We start from the raw sequence: 17,961 nt of genomic DNA, 5'->3' as shown, positions 1-17,961 counted from the left end.
AAGAAGAATGATCAGATAAAAAATCACCAGATTCGGCATGAAGACGATGATTTTAATCCATAGGGGAGGAGGAAGGACGACAACCAAGCATCCCAGTGTCCTGAAGAAGATCCAAAGTATATTTGTGTTGAGATAGAGAAATACCACGGTGTCAACAGGCCACTTCTATCCCCAAGAAGTACTTAAGGGGACCTAAGCCTTTAACCTTAATAGTACGACCCAATAATCTCTTTACTCTGTCAATTCATTGTGCATCATCTTTAGTCACAATAATATCATCCACATAAACCAAAACAATGGTGCAACGACCATCTACTACTCGGCTAATAAAGCAAGTATGATTTGAGTTACATCTGGATGGAAAACTCCATAGATAAAATAACTTTAGAGAAATGCTGAAACCAGGCTTAGGACTGTTTCATATCATACAAAGATTTGAAAAGATGACAGACCTTCCTTGAATACTCGCCCTGAAGATGAAAAAACCCAGGAGGGGGTTCATATAAATAACTTTAGTCAGATCGCCATTCAGAAATGCATTCTTTACATCGAGTTGGTGAAGGGGCCACGAGTGACATGCAATTAAAGAAATTAGAAGGCGAATAATGGAGAGTATGGCTACAGGAACAAATGTAGTACCAAAATCTTTGCCTAGAGTTTACGTAAATCCCTTAACAACGAGGCGTGTCTTTTCCCGATCAACAGTGCCATCCAAGATATATTTAACATTGAAAACCCATTTACAACCAATAGTTCGCTCCCTAGAAGGGAGGGGAACAAGTTCCTATGTGTGATTTTTCTGCAAAGCATCCATCTCAGCAGTCATGGCTGCAGTCTACTTAGGATCTCGCAACACTTCTGATACAGACAGAAGAAATCGAATAGAGTCAATGGTGATAAGGTAGGCTTGATAAGAGGGAGAGAGTCCTTGATAGGAAACAAACTGGGCAATCAGATGATCAATAACACACTCCCGCTTACCTTTGCGAAGCGCAATAGGCAAATGAGAGTCAGAAATAAAAAGAATATGAGTGAGAGTAGAAGAGGGTATACTTGAGTCCAAAGAGGAGGTTGGCAAGGTTGGAGACGGGGGAGGACGACGAGAGTAAACCTTAAGTGTCGGCGAAGATGAAGAGAAAATTGAAGATGGCAACACTATATGAAAGGGATCCTGTAAAGGAAAAGAATCCTGCAAAGAAGATGTAGTACAAAAGTAGGGAACATTTTAAAAAAATGTGACATCCAAAGAATGAATTACACAATGAGTAATAAGACCATAACAACGATACCCTTTTGACATAGACGAACAACCCAAGAAAACTTACTGAATGGCTTTGTCATCTAATTTGGTGCGATGAGGGGTCCTATCCTGAATAGAATAAGTGCACCCAAAGACTTCAAGAGTAATGGGGAAGAGAGGGAAGAGAGTGCTATCAGGTCGAAGAACAGGAAGAGGCACATGTTTCCCTAAGGTGCGACTTGGAACGCTGTTAAGGAGAAAATCCGTAGTGAGGAATGTCATATTCTATTATAACTTGGGAACATGCATCCTTCGAAGAAGACAACGGGCAATGTTTATTAGGTGGAATTCATGCGTTCTGCCACCTCATTATGTTTACGAGTATAGGGACAAGTCAACTGAAGAAGCATACCATGCTTATGAAGATGAGATCGAATCCCATCAGAAATAACAGTGACGTTGCATACCTTAGAGACTTAGCAGTGACGTTGTACTGAGTTTGAATTATTTTGAGAAAATTAACAAAAATAGGAAGCACCTCAGAACAAAAATGCATCAAATAAACCCAAGTACAACAAGAATAGTCGTCAATAAATGTAACATAATATCTATGACCATTAAAAGCAGTAACATGGGAAGGCCCCCACACATCAGAATGAAGTAAATCAAATATTGCATTAACTCGATGCATGTGAGGAATATACGTGCGTGTGTTTAGAAAGCTCACACACAGAGCACTGAAACTTGTGTTCACTATAAGAAGTTTTTAAAGCAGGAAATAAAGAACATAAGTGCTGAAAATTGGCATGTCCTAAGTGAGCATGCCATAAATCTAAAGTTTGCGTAGAAAAAATATGGCTCCCAGAGAGTGGAAGCACAGAAGTCGGAAAAACAGTTGGTTGAGATCCAAACTAATACAACCCATCCTTTTCATATATAGGAAATACTGTAGTTTTTTGTAGTAGTTTCTTTAGTAGTTGCTTATGTTAATTCTGTAAGGACATTTATGTCTATTCACTTTTTAGGTTACACATATATATATATATATATATATATATATAGATCAAGCTCTCAGTTTTGAGGACTTGAGAATTACTATTCTATAATTCTTCTTGGTATCAGAGCCAAGGAATCCGATTTATTTGTTTTTCACGTTTCCATCGAAGAACACAGAAGTTGCTGACGTCATCTGCTGACATCATCAGGGTTTGGACGAAAATTTCATGGTTTGAATCGCAATGATTTATAGTGTTTTTTGGTATTTTTTGCCAGAATTTTAGATGAGTTCTTGATCGAATTTGTGAAGGTTTTTTAGAAAAATTAAAAAAAAAATCAGATTCTCGAAGTTTTGTTCGTCTGATTTCGTGGGGGGTTTTCGCAAAGGTTTTCTTGATGGATCTGGTCCATATGAAAATTCTCTACACATTGGAAGTGGTTTCACTCGATTCCGTGATGATTTGAAAACTCGGTGAAGACAATAGCCCAATATTTTTGCCGCCCAGCCTAGTTGCTGCTGTGTAATTTTATAATAATTATTTTTTTTGCAGTTTTTTGCTGCGAATGCTGTTTGGGAAAATTTTGTCTTTGAAGACTACGTGCAGTTCCACGACAGTAGCAATCAGATTTGTGTTGCTGTCATTCTCTACTTTGTTACAACCCTATGATAGCACCTAGGATCATTCTTTGAGACTTGCGGCAGCAGTTAGGCTGATTTTTTTTGTGGTTCGTTTGACTTGCGACTGCAACACTTGTTGCTTGGTGATTTTTTTTTCTTTGATTGAGAATGGCATCGTATCAAAAGACCAAAGACTCCAACACTGTTCTTGGAGCAAATTTCTCAGCACAACGAATCTCCAATGCCTTATTAGATGGTCAAAATTTTCAATCATGGGCTTGATCTGTTCGGCTCTATTTGGGAAGTAGAGGGAAATCTGGATGGCTTTCAGGCATCATTAATAAATCACCCCTTATTGATCCCAAAATTGAGCAATGGGAGGTCGATAATTGTACCATTCTTGGATGGCTTTTTAACTCCATGGAGCAACGCATCTATACCATGTTCATGTATCATGAGACTGTCTCCTTTTTATGGACAACTCTCACTCAAACATACGCGCATGCTAGGAACGACTCGAGGATTTATGAACTTTATCGAGACATTGCCCAAGCTAACTAAGGGACTCAGAGCGTCGCTGATTATTTTGGATTCCTCCAGTCTCGTTGGGAGGAGCTTTCTCACTATGAGTCTATGGCCGAACTGTCTGCAGAGGCAACTAAGTATGTGGTTACAAGGATTGCTCGACATCAGACATATCAGTTTCTTATGGGTTTACGTCCTGAGTATGAGGCACTTCGGACCCAGATCATTAACACCACTCCTTTACCTTCATTATTTGAGATATTTGTGACCATTGATAGTGATGAGCGTCGTCACCGTGTCGTTCCCTCTCAGACTCCAACCCCTGGCATCTCTCTGCTCCAGTTACGTATCAGATGGCTTTAACAGTCAATTCGGGTTTCTTTGACTCTCGCACTTAGGGATCTAGGAGTCGAGGTCATGGAGGTGGTAAAGGGAATGGTATTACTTGCAGTCATTGTGGGAAGATTGGACATGAGAAGTCTCTTTGCTTTCAGCTCTATCCCCATCTGTTGCGATCCTCTACCACCCCTTCTTTGGGACAACCTTCTCCTCGTGCTGCTACTGTAAAGTTGTCATCAGTTCCTTCTACTGATATGCCTGCCTCCCTTGACACTAGTGACAACAACTTCAGACTCAAATTGCTGCTATTGTACGAGATCAGATTCATGCTCATACTCACTCATCCTCAATTGCACCATCAGTTACTATGCCCCCAGGTACATCTTCTGCATTCCATGTTACTCAGTCTGGCTTTACTCCTTTGACTTGGGTAATTGATTCTGGTGCCTTTGATCATATGACCGGTGAGTCTAACCATTTTACTTCTTCTATTTTTCCTGTTACCCATAAAGAGGTTCGCCTTGCTGATGGGTCACTTACTTCTATCCACAGTAAGTGTACCATCCCCTTATCTTCTGTGTTTTCTCTTAACTCTGTGTTTCACGTTACTAATCTATCTCTTGACCTTTTATCTGTGAGTAGTATTACCAAATCTCTAAACTGCTCCGTAACCTTTTTTCCTACTCATTGTATTTTTCAGGACCTGACTTCGAGGAAGATTTTTGGCAAGGGATATGAGAGAGATGGGCTATACTTGTTTGGATCTCAACCTACTGCGGCTTCGGCATCCGTGCTTCCACTCTCCGGGAATCATATTTTTTCTTCTCAGACTTTAGATTTATGGCATGTTCGCTTAGGACATGCTAATTTTCAGCATTTATGTTCTTTATTTTCTACTTTAAAAACATCTTGTAGTGGACATAAGTTTCAGGGCTCTGTGTGAGCTTTTTAAACATACACGCACCTCTTATATTCCTCGCATGCATCGATTTAATAAAATGTTTGATTTAGTTCATTCTGATGTGTGGGGACCTTCCCCAGTTACTGCTTTTAATGGTCATAGATATTATGTTACATTTATTGATGACTATTCTCGTTGTACTTGGGTTTATTTGATGCGTTCTCGTTCTGAAGTGTTTCACATTTTTGTTAATTTTCTTAAAATTATTCAGACCCAATACAACATCACAGTTAAATCTCTTAGGTCTGATAATGGTGGGGAAGACATTTTTGATGGGGTTCGATCTCACTTTCATGAGCATGGTATACTTCATCAGTTGACTTGTCCCTACACTCCTGAACAGAATGGGGTGGCAGAACGCAAGAATCGTCACCTCATGAACACTGTTCGTTGTCTTCTTCGAGGTATGCATGTTCCCAAGTTATATTGGAATATGGCAGTCCTCAGTGCGGCCTTTCTCCTTAACCACGTTCCGAGTCACACCTTAGGGGGACAAGTGCCTCTTCGTGTTCTTTGATCTGATAGCACTCTCTTCCCCATTACACCCAGAGTTTTTGGATGTACTTGTTTTGTTCAAGACAGGACTCCTCATCGTATTAAATTAGATGACAAAGCCATTCGTTGTGTTTTCTTGGGTTACTCATCTATGTCAAAGGGTTATCGCTGTTATGATCCTCTTTCTCATCGGTAATTTTCTCTTTAGATGTTACTTTTTTTTTAAATGTTCCTTTTTTTCGTACTACATCGTCTTTGCAGGATTCTTCTTCTGTAGTGCTACTCTCTCCAATTTTTTCTCCACCTTCATCTTCTTTGCAGGATTCATCTTTTTTTCCGCCTTTTCAGGTCTATTCTCGTCGTCCTCACCTTCTCCGGACTTGCCAACCTCCTCATTGGACTCAGGTATACCTTCTTCTACTTTTACACCTATTCCTTCTATTTCTGACTCTCACTTACCTATTGCACTTCGCAAAGGTAAGCGAGGGTGTGTTACTGATCATCCTATTGCCCAGTTTGTTTCCTATCAAGGACTTTCTTCTTCTTATCAAGCCTACATTGCTGCTACTGATTCTATTGGAGTTCCCCGATCTGTATCAGAGGCTTTACGTGATCCTAAGTGGACTGGAGCCATGACGGCTGAGATGGATACTTTGTAGAAAAATCACACCTGGGAACTTGTTCCTCTTCCTTCTGGGGAACGGGCTGTTGGCTGTAAATGGGTTTTCACTGTCAACTATCTCGCAGATGGCACTGTTGATCGATACAAGGCCCGCTTAGTTGCTAAGGGATTTACGTAGACTCCAGGAAAGGATTTTGGTGATACATTTGCTCCTGTAGCTAAACTCTCTATAGTCCGCCTCCTCATATCTTTAGCTGCTTGTCATTCCTGGCCTCTTCACCAGTTGGATGTGAAGAATGCCTTTCTGAATGGGGATCTGACTGAGGTTATCTATATGGATCCCCCTTCCGGGTTTCGTCTTCAGGGGGAGTATTCTGGGAAAGTTTGTCGCCTCCTCAAATCCCTTTATGGTCTCAACGTTTTTCTGAGGTCATTTTATCTATGGAGTTCTCTAGATGCCACTCAGATCATACCTGTTTTGTTCGTCAAGGAGTGGATGGCCGTTGTACTATTGTATTGGTCAATGTGGATGATATTATAGTAACTGGAGATGATGCACAATGGATTGATAGGGTTAAGATGTTATTAGGTCGTGTGTTTGAGGTTAAGGATTTAGGTTCCCTCAAATACTTCTTAGGGATATAAGTGGCCCGCTCTCGCCGTGGTATTTCGCTATCTCAGCGCAAATACACATTTGATCTCCTTCAGGACACTGGTATGCTTAGTTGTCGTCCTGCCTCTTCCCCTATGGATCAGAATCATCGTCTTCATGCCAAAGCTGGTAATTTATTATCTGATCCTTCTTCTTATCAAAGACTTGTAGGCCGCCTGATTTATTTGACTAACACAAGACCAGATTTGACCTTTGCGGTTAGTGTGGTCAGTCAGTTCATGCATGTCCCACGCACTTCTCATCTTGATGCAGTTTATCGTATTCTTCGCTACTTGAAGTTTCGTCCTGACCTTGGACTCTTCTACTCCTCCACTACTCAACCACATTTGTCTTGTTTCACTGATGCCGATTACGTTGGTTCTCTAACCGATAGGAGATCTACCTCTGGGTTATGTACTTTTCATGGTAGTAACTTGATCTCATGGAAAAGTAAGAAACAAGGTGTGGTTTTCCGCTCTTCTGCTGAAGCTGAGTATCGTGCTATGGCCCTTGGCACTTGCGAGCTTACTTGGATTAGATCTTTACTTATGGAGTTAGGTTTTCCGGTCTCTAGCCTTTCTACTTTGTTTTGCGATAACAAGTCTGCCATCATGCTTGCTTCTGACTCAGTCCTTCATGAGAGAACCAAGCATATAGATGTTGATGTTCACTTTCTTTGGGAGAAAGTTCGTTTTGGTGCTCTACAGACAGCCTTTGTATCTTCTTCAGAACAACTTGCTGATATGCTTACGAAGCCTGTTGGTCCTTCTGTCACTAACTCTCATCTTATCAAGCTGGGCTTAGTTAATATATTTGCATCAGCTTGAGGGGGAGTATTGGAAATACTATAATTTTTTTGTAGTAGTTTCTTTAGTAGTTGCTTATGTTAATTCTGTAAGGACATTTATGTTTATTCACTTTTTAGGTTACACAAATATATATATATATATATATATATATATATATATATATATATATATATATATATATATATATAGATCAAGTTCTCAGTTTTGAGACTTGAGAATTACTATTCTATAATTCTTCTTCATACCCTTTGTCAAAATCCTCTTCGAAGTTGGGTCTTGAAAAATATAGTGAGTAGGAAAAAATGTTACGGAGCAATTTAGAGATTTAATAATATTACTCATAGACAAAAGGTTAAGAAATAGGTTAGGAACATGAAGAATAGATTCAAGAGAAAAACTAGAGGATAAGGGGATGATACCCTTTTTGTGGATAGGGGTAATGGACCTATCAGCAAGGCGGACCACCTTATGAGTAGAAGGAAAATTAGAAGAAGTAAAATGACTAGACTCGTCGGTTATGTGATCAGATGCACCAAAATCAATTACCCAAGTCAGAGGAGCAAAGCCAGATTGTGTGACATGAAATGAAGAAGATGTATCTGGGGGCGTGGTAACTAAGGCCACAGTTTAAGATAAGTGAGTATGACCATGGATCTGATCCCGTACAATAGTGGCAATCTGAGTCTGAAATTGTTGCAAATCAATAATGCTCAGAGAAGACGGAAGATCAATTGGTGATGACTCCACAGTGGCAACATGAGGAGCAAAATGCTCCAAAGTAGGAGTGGCAGGAGATCACAGTAGATGGGGATAGAGCTGAAAACATCGGACCTTCTTATGGCCAGTCTTCCCACAATGATTGCAAGTAAGACCACTTCCTTTAACAAGTTCACGGCCTCGCCTCCACGTCCACGACTTCCAGATCCCTAGGCACGAGAGTTAGAGAAACCTGAATTAACTGCTAGAACCATTTGATTTGTAGTTGGAGCAGAAAGAATGCCAGAGGCCTGAGTCTGAGATAATACTACACGACGACGACGCTCATTACTATCAATCGTCGCAAATGCTTCAAATAAGGAAGGCAAATGAGGGGTTTAGGATTTGGGTCCGTAGTTCCTCAAACTCATATCATAGGCCCATGAGAAATTGGTATGCTTGATGCCAAGAAATCTTCTTAACTACATACCCGGCTGCCTCTGTAGACAATTCAGCCATAGACTCGTAATGAGAGAGCTCCTCTCAACGAGATTGAAGAAAACCAAAATAATCAACTACACTCTGAGTAGCCTGTGCAATGTCGTGATATAGCTCGTAAATCCTCGAATCATTCCGAGCATGCAGTTGTCGATCCCCTATTGTTCAAATTTGTGATCGGTGGTGAGTGGCTTAGTAATGGTGCCCAAATGCCATCCAGATTTACCTCGACTATCTAAATAGAGTCTCACTGACCGAGACCAAGACTGAAAATTCCCACCATCTAATAAGGTAGTGGTAATACGTTGGGTTAAGGAATTTGCCCCATGACTAGTATTAGATACCTCGATCTCTTGATTCGATGTCATATCGCACAAAGAACAAGAGGAGTCTGAAGAGCAAGGTTGTAATTTGGAAATTTTTGGCTTGAAGGGAGTTTTCTCGCAACCTCAAACCAATGTGCGAACGGCCCCAAAAAAAAAAAAACAGCAATAACAAAGGAAGATGGGGTGGTGAACCTCGATCACACACCAAAAATCAGCAATAACAGGAGAAGGTGGGGGTGGACCTCTATCATAGCCCAGCCAAAAAAAGGAAAACTATCGAAGGGCTTTAAACCTTATCGTAGGGCAGCAAAGAGGCACAAGAGTACATAAGAAACTTCATCGCCTGTGTAAATCTGCAGTGATGCACCCAGCAAATCAGGCAACATGTGCTGATCTACAGTGATACTCCCAGCAACCCCACAGAACAACCTCACACATCAACAGCCTCACAACAACATACCTTAATTGCAGAACAATCCAACCAACAACATGGATCAAATCAAACAAGGAACTGCACTAGTGCAGTCTATCGCATGGTGTGATTGGGGTAAAAGAGAAAGTGAAGAACCCCCTAAGGGGAGACCCTTCAACAAAGACTCCTTGCTTAGGTTTGGTCCTTACGAATCATATGGGTTGTTGGGAAGATAGTAGAAGAGAGGGAGGTGTCGACTGTGTAGCTCCAAGGGATCTAGGAGTCGAAGGAGAGACACAATCAATGGATTCCCTATAGGCTCTGATACCAAGAAGAATTGGAGAATAATTTTCAATCTCATAATGAGAGCTTGACACAATAATAGAAATAATAGAAGATAAAAAACAGAAAAACATTATTCCCAATAATTATAAGGAATATGCAAGTTGAAGGTACTAAAAATTGAGAGGAAGATCCCAAAATACGTTGATTGAGATTGTGAACACAAATATAACACACTTTGAATAACATATGACTTGGCTCTGGGTAAAATTAAATGGAGGGACAAGATTTGTTTAGCCGACTCAAATCTTTGGGACAAGGCTTTGGGAGTAATAAAAAGTATAGACCTCCTGGATAGAAGATATTCCAAAAAAGCCCACAAGAATGGATTAGTGTAATACGATTGAAATGTTGGTATGTTGTCTACCAATTAATTCATCTTTTCAACTTCTATCAATTGATCGAATATACCATCAAATCTGATTTCTTTTGATTATTTCATCGAGTCAGGAATTTAATCACCTGTTTTTTTTTTCCTGAGATGTCTATTTTGCTCGACCTGGAAATGGGAGTATTTTGACAAGTGTGGAAGTCAATACAATCTTCGAGGAAATGATCATCAACAACTTTCTGCTACACATTTTTAGCATTAGTATTTGAGAGTCCAACTGCTAAAGTAATTCTATTCTTCATGGGAATGTTGCCTTACTATGTAAAACACTTTCTTAAATGAGGAGACTATAAAGTATTTTTTTTATAAGTAAATTTTTCTTAAAATGAGAAAAATGGTGGTCGAGGAAACCAACCCTAAAACAAACAACAGAAAGAAAACCCTCTACGGCATTGAAATATTACGAACCCTCCCCCACCTCACTAAGGAAGCCTCTAAAAACACCCCTTCTAACTCCTTAACGAATTCTGGCCCCAAAAAATAAAATAATAAAAGAACCAATATTGAAATGATTATGCCTTTCACCGAGTGCTGCTTATTCTTGAAAATGTGGTTGTTTCTCTCCTTCTAGTAACACACAATGAACAAAGTAATTGATATGGGACACATCAGTAATACTTCAGAGAAACCTTTTTGTAGTCTTAAAGGAGAACCCACAATACAACCATGAATGGAGCAAGGAACTAATAGAGAAGGGAAAACACCCAACTACTCTGAATAAGGATAAAAAATGCGATCAAATGGAACTACTGGGCAATGAATACGAATGTGATCGGCAGATTCCTCGTTCTTTTTGCATAAGCTACAAAAAGATGGCATGGAATAGCCCCTTGTAATAATTTGATCCAAAATAACAATCTTGCTTAGCACCATTGACCAAATGAAGAATAGAACCTTAGATGGAACTTTTATGTCCCAAATAGTTGTTGTCGGAAAAAAAAATGGTAGGAGAAGAAACGAGTAGGCTATAGAAGGAAGCAACTGAGAAGACTCCATCCCACATCCCAGCCCAAGTCCTGCAGTTCCCCACCATCTCCCCAATTGGTTCCCCTCTCCATGAGGCTGATCAAGTTCCCAACATTGTCCATCTCCCAGTCATTGAAAGACCTCCTAAATCCAAAATCCCATGATACCGATGAACCCTCCCGAACCAAGAAAGAAGAAATAGGATACCCTTTTTTATGAGATAAATAAACCAAGATGGAAATTCCCTCAAAGGCAAGTCCACACACTAACAAACTTCCCAAAAATGTATCTTGTTATCTTTACCAACTTTGAAGTGCACTTTCTTTCAAAACAATACAAGGTCTTTAACCAATCCTTTTCAAACCCACAACCATAAGACCCTCGAGCTTTCCCACTTTCCCAACCCTTTCCGTTTACCCCAAAATTCTCAAGGTAGCACTTCCCCACATGCTAGTTTCCTCATACCTAGACCTCCAAAGCCACTTCACTAGAAGGCCCATATTCATCTTTCTCAATCTTTTAAATCTGAGGCCACCTTGCTTCCGTGAACAAATCCGGTTCCATCCAACCGGATGGAAGTTCTTACCCTCCTTATTATGCCAAAGAAAGTCTCGGAACAGCTCATCAAGCCTTACTTTCATACTACGAGGAATTGAAAACAGAGAAATGAAATATACCAGGATAATTGCCTAACTACTCTTAATTTAAGTCATTCTACGCCACTTAGAAAGGTACATAGCTTTCCACGTGCATAGCTTCCTTCCCACCCGTTCGATAACTGGGTCCCAAATAGCTCGATTATTGTATGCTTTCCACAATGACAGACCTAGGTAGGATGACGTGAAGGAGCCTATTAGACAACCAATTGAAGTAGTCAACAATTCCGCACTAGGAATATCACCAACTACATATACGTTGCTTTTATTTAGATTGACAGAAAGGCCAGACACTGCTTTGAAACAACCCAATACCCCACTCAAATATCTAAGTCGCTCTGAAGAAGAATCCAAAAACAGCAACATATAGTCCGCAAACTATAAATGTATTTCATTGGGTCGTTTTGCCCCACTGAGAAGCCGAAAAGAACACCATTCGCCACTGCCCTCGATAACAGTCCAGTCTGCCTAAAGCTTTAGCAACTATGATTGTGTCCCCGTTCCTTATGATATTGTAGTCGAGGCTTTAGGTAAAATGGATTTTGAACAGAATTGTAATTTGACTTGGTTTGTGGCCAATGTAGGAGGTCCAATGGTGTTCCACCTCGAGTTCATAGATGATAAGCTGGTTTCTTGAATGGCTATTAGATAGGATTCCTCATAGGAGGGTTTTTTTGTTTGTGGTTTAGCAACTAATCTCTCTAAGAGCAAGGCTTTTGGGGTTGGGCCATCTTCCAATCGTGATTTTCTTGGTTCTGCCTTGGGTTGTGAAGTCTGGTGTTTCTGGTTAGTTAGTGAAGCCTATTAGGAATGCTTATAGGAGTAAATCATTTGAGATCCAATAATTGAAAAGTGGGTAAGCACTTAGGTTTTTAGGATTTCACCCAAAGGTGGGAAAATGACCTTAATCAAAGTACCCTAACCAGCATCTCTCTTTACTTCTCTCCTTATTTATCATTTCTAGGAGCAAAATGCAATGGGGTACTTTGTTTCATGATTTCTTGTGGAACGGTAAGGATGGGTCTCATAATTCCACCTAGTTAATTCATTTGGGAAATTTTAATACCAGTTTTTGGTGTTTCTGTTCGGGATTTTTATTTGCAGTGCAATACTAAAAAGCCCTACTGACAGAATTAATTTATACTATTTTAGTAATGAAAAATAGCAGTTATTGGTAAATCCTTGTCTTTTACTTTGATGCTCTGAACATTTTCAGATAATTGTTGGTTGTCTTCATCTACTTCTAATCATCTTCATGTTGAGATATATCTTTGCTTTCAAGAGTATCATTGCTTTGGGTCATGAAATGGATTATTTAATTTTTTTTTTTGGTCCTAAATTCAAGTTAGATATTATTAAGCTAAGTTGTTTATTCTGATTTACCAGTTCCCCATTTATATTTGATCTTTTTCCTTATTGCACTTTCTACTATTTATCTTTCAATCAGGTTCTTGCTTCTATGGCCGATGCGAAGGGCCAAATTTCTGCAGCAGTGATGGAACGTCTTACCGCTGCAGCCGCAGCAGAGCCTTATGATTCTGTTCGGTGTGCTTTTGTTTCATATGGTAGCTGTGCTTTAGACTTAGCAGAGGGTTGGAAGTACAGGAGTCGGATGTGGTATGGAGTAGGCCTTTCGTCAAAAACTAGTGTCTTTGGTGGTGGCGGTAGAGGTTGGGAGTCTTGGAAGTCTTCCCTTGAAAAGGATACTACTGGAAATTGGATCGAACTTCCTTTGGTAAAAAAATCAGTTACTATGCTCCAGGCATTGTTGTTAGATGAGTGTGGACTTGGTGGTGGTCTTGGAATTGGAGGAGGTTCTGGTACTGGAATGGGAGGAATGGCGGCACTCTACCAATTATTAGATAGTGACCAACCTTTCTTATGTATGCTCCGTATGGTACTTGTTTCAATGAGGGAGGATGATAATGGTGAAGACAGTATGTTTACGAGGAGTGTAAGCGTCAAGGATGACATATCAGAAGAATTACATTGGCAAACAAGCAACACAGTGGCATTATATAGTGATACTCGATTGTCAACAAGGAAACCACGATCGGCATTGCTTTGGAGGTAAGAAATGAGGTAAACCAGAATTTATTTATTTATTTTTCTTTGGGAGGCTCTCCATTTCTTCTTATAGTGCCCTTTGGAAGTAAGATCGAGCAAGGTTTCCATCCAATGCCACCCAAGGTCCAAGTTATTTAAAGTACTGAAAATCAATAAAAATACCCCAAGAGTCTCCATATTGTAATTAATTGACATAAATACAAGGTGTCTTAGTAGCCTTCTGATCAGCACCATTTACCATATTCCAATTTTCATTTCCCAGTATACTTAAAATACCTGTCTGGGAATGAAAAAATTGTGATTTATTAATGTTGACTTTTGATATTAATCCTTGACTTCGGCTGGGCTTGCTCATTGATCTCGTCTGTCACTAACTCACTAATGCCTGAACAATAGTTTTTTTTTTTTTTGCTTCTTGTGGGTATCCCCACTCTTCGGGTAGACTAATCCCATGGTCACGTGCACCGCTCCCTCGGAAAGTCCTACGTGCAACTAGTCGAGTCGAGGGTCAACCCCCCAAGGAATTTATTGCTTCGTGGGGTTTTGAATGCTTGACCTTCCCTTCCCATCCCGAGGAGCTTATCTAGGCTCGATTTGCCACTAGGACACCCCTTGGGGTTAATGCCCGAACAATAGTTAAATTTAGTTTTTATCCCTTCAAAACGTGGATTCCATTAATTGGGAGTGAATTCAGGCAGATAAATAATATAGCTTCTAAAAGTGTTGCATGTGTCCTTCACTCTTAGCTAATAAAGTGCTTAAAATTGGAGGATCTTCTTGGGGGTGGAGAGTTCTATGCACGAGTTATTGTTGATGGTTTTAGGCTTTCTATATTTTTTCAATGTGAGTTGGATGTAGCTTTTAAAGGGGTTTTCTTTGAGGAGTTTGCATTTAAGTGTGACTCCTTGTGTTCCCTGTAAGTTTTTTTGGGTCTTTTGGCTCCCTTTGTAACTGTGGTTGGTCATCTCCACCTCTGTTTTTAGTAATATATTTCTTTTACCTATAAAAAAAAAAATACTTAATATTTTACCAAATATGACATTGCATTTGAAGCATTACATATTGTAGTGAAGCTTTACCTGCCGTTGGATGTAAACACTCTATAAACATTTAACCTCATTAGCCTATTTCCGCAGTTGTTATAGATAAAATCATTGCATGTATTTGTAAATAATTCTCAAATCCCTGATGAGGCTGCTTTTGTTAACTGTTCCAGGTCCACACTATGGTTAGTCATCAAGTTGGATACCCATTCGCCCATGGAATCCCTATTTCTGAGAGATTCTATTGCCACACCAAATTTTTCTAAGGACACCCCAATTCATGTGAAACCACCTAAGAATTATCACACATCTTGGGATGCTCTTAGCAAAAGTTGGTGTGGCAATAGAAGTTTTAATTTTTCTCTTCCTTTTCTAATTTTTCCATTTCAATGGACCAGAAATAGAGTTGCAAAATGCACCCCTGGAATTGTGTAGTAGTGTATTCGTGTTTAGAAGAATCTTAAGGGCTACTTAGCTACTGTTTTAGCATGGTTTCCATACTTCTTACTGTACCGTGCTATCACTTGTGACTCATGTAGCTTCATACTTCAATTTATATTGACGATTCGATCTAATTTAAGTGTATATTGATGATTTATCGTCGAACTAATTTTAGCATATATTGATGATTTGTACTGATTTAAGCTTTATGATATACAGTGTGCTTGCACCTGTTCTGAACATGCCACTTTCCGAGTCCAAGAGACAGAGGGTGCTGGTTGCATCCTGTGTTCTTTATTCTGAGGTCAGTTTAAAACAAACTGAACTTATTCCAATTTATTCACTTAAATTATTTACACCCTTGCCTAGTTGTTTACTAGGGTTATCTTTGTGTGGTCCCAAATATTTTTTGTCATAGCTGAATTTGCTTTACTTCTATATGTTCCATGCAAGATGGGTTTTATGATTGTTCTGCAATTGTCTTTTATTTAATTTGTGTAACCAACCAACTATTCTAAAAGACTGATCTGTTGGAGAGGGAGAACTATGAATATAGGAGGCTCACGGGCTTACCTGGGGTATGACTCACATGAGAGTGGAGGAAAATGTATACTCAACACTCCCCCTCGCCCATAAGGGTGGAAAGAATTGAATCTGTGACCTAAATGAACCTAGCGCTCTGATACCATGTTAACCAACAAACTATTTCAAAAGACTGATCTGTTGGAGAGGGAGAGAAGAACAATCACGGGGCTTAACTGGGGTATGACACACCCGAAAGTGGAGGAAAAGATACACTCAACAATTTGCTATGACTTGTTTGTGCAGGTGTGGCATGCAGTTGACCGGGAAGGAAAGCCTCTTCGTAAACAGTACCTAGAGGCCATTTTACCACCATTTGTAGCCATTCTTCGGCGATGGAGACCACTTTTAGCTGGTATTCATGAACTTACTTCATCAGATGGTGTCAACCCCCTCATTGTTGAAGATCGTGCTTTAGCAGCGGATGCACTTCCTCTAGAGGTGATTGAACTTTCAATCTCCCTTAATCAAATCTCATTGCAGGAAAAATTTGTGGTTGTATGTATTCATTTCTCCAGAATTTTTTTTTCATACTCGGAGGATTTCCTTTTCATTAGAAAATATCGGTGTTGTGATACCTTTTTAGGAATTCAACAGGACAGTGTTGTATTCATTTTTTTTTTAATCATATTAACTAGAGTGCAAAGAAGCTCTTTGCATCAAAAGATTGTGTGATAAAGGCACTGTTCCTTCCACATCTTTTCAGAGGTAGCAGAATATATTAAGTGCACCTCCGACAATGTAATTTTAGCTAGCGAAACACTCGTTGCTGCCCACCTGTCCAAAAATGCACCTCACTTAAAAAAAGATGCCCATGTTCCCCCCTTCCCCAAGCACTCCCCTTTCTTCTTCTTCATCACCTCCACCACCAGGGTTCATTGGTTTTAGGGTCTCTCTCCGAACATCAGCCCCTATATCCTGAACCCTGGCAGTGAAGGAGTTTTTATATATATGTATATATATGGAGGGACACATTTGTCATTTCTTTCTCTCTCTCTCTCTCTCTCTCTTATAGCTATTTGTTCAGTGTTTTGTTTAAATTGGTTTCTGCTTCATTAGCAAGCTATGTTGTTTCTTGTGTTCATTAACTATAGTGTCCTTTTCTTTATTGCATCATTTGATTCCTATTCTCATTTTCAGGCCGCTCTTGCGATGGTATCTCCAGGATGGGCTGCCGCTTTTGCATCTCCTCCTGCTGCAATGGCTCTTGCCATGATTGCTGCTGGTGCCGCCGGTGGTGAAACAGTAACACCTGTAACAACTGCTCCTCTAAGGCGTGACTCGTCAATGTTCGAGCGGAAACCAACTAGACTTACCACTTTCTCAAGCTTTCAAAAGCCTTTAGAGTCACCTAACAAATCACCTGCTGTTCCAAAGGACAAAGCTGCTGCAAGGGCTGCTGCCTTAGCTGCTGCACGTGATCTTGAACGTAATGCTAAGATCGGTTCGGGAAGAGGTCTCAGTGCCGTAGCAATGGCCACGTCTGCACAACGGAGAAGTGTAAGTGATATGGAACGTGTGCAAAGATGGAATGTCTCCGAAGCCATGGGAACTGCGTGGATGGAATGTTTGCAATCAGTTGATACAAAATCGGTCTCGGGGAAAGATTTTAACGTTCTATCCTATAAATATGTTGCAGTGCTAGTTGCCAGTTTTGCTTTAGCAAGAAACATGCAACGATTGGAGGTATGGTAATTTTGATTGCTTATAGTATTTTATGGCTTTAATTGTTGATATTTCCTATGATAATCATTACAACTTTTTTTGTAGATTGACAGACTCACACAAGTTGATATAATAGATCGACATCGCTTATGTATTGGAGCTCGTGCATGGCGCAAACTCATTCATTGTTTAATTGAGACGAAAGATCTTTTCGGACCGTTTGGAGAGCGTCTATGTAATCCTGAGCGAGTATGTCGTCAGATCACTTATAGACATAGTGACAAAAATCTGCGATTTTTTTATCACGATTTTAGTTTGTCGATTAAATCATGATTTTTTGAAAAAATTATGAAGTTTTGAAAAAGATATTGACTTTTCAAAAATCATGAATAATTGTGATTTAATCAATTATTTTTTTAAAATCACCAATATTTTTTTAGCACTTTTTAAGTATTAATTTTCATTTAATATATAATAGACATTTTTTTTTATTATTTTTTGTTTTTATACTTAAAACAATTTTTTTTTCTAACTTTTATTTATTTGATGTTTTCCCAACTTTACAGACTTTTTCCGAAGCTTTGGCTTGCTGAATCATTCTCGAATCCCGACTTTGTC

At 39.6% G+C, this 17,961-nt stretch overlaps 1 protein-coding gene across 4 annotated transcripts in view; it reads left to right on the top strand.

Annotated features, from left to right (window-relative positions):
* LOC147380502 (WD-40 repeat family protein / beige-like protein) overlaps positions 1 to 17,961 on the top strand; it is a 53,032-nt gene that overhangs the window by 22,099 nt on the left and 12,972 nt on the right. For all 4 annotated transcript variants that reach the window (XM_086431623.1, XM_086431626.1, XM_086431625.1 and 1 more), the window contains 5 exons: positions 12,993 to 13,615; positions 15,316 to 15,400; positions 15,925 to 16,119; positions 16,819 to 17,364; positions 17,449 to 17,592. In XM_086431623.1, the coding sequence (XP_086287749.1) occupies positions 12,993 to 13,615; positions 15,316 to 15,400; positions 15,925 to 16,119; positions 16,819 to 17,364; positions 17,449 to 17,592 (1,593 nt within the window). The remainder of the gene's footprint in view (positions 1 to 12,992; positions 13,616 to 15,315; positions 15,401 to 15,924; positions 16,120 to 16,818; positions 17,365 to 17,448; positions 17,593 to 17,961) is intronic.

Source organism: Akebia trifoliata, unplaced genomic scaffold (assembly GCF_017979445.1).
Source record: "Akebia trifoliata isolate Shusen 1 unplaced genomic scaffold, ASM1797944v1 Contig01351_ERROPOS1984962, whole genome shotgun sequence".
Lineage (NCBI taxonomy): Eukaryota > Viridiplantae > Streptophyta > Magnoliopsida > Ranunculales > Lardizabalaceae > Akebia > Akebia trifoliata.
This window is presented reverse-complemented; position numbering and strand designations above follow the sequence as displayed.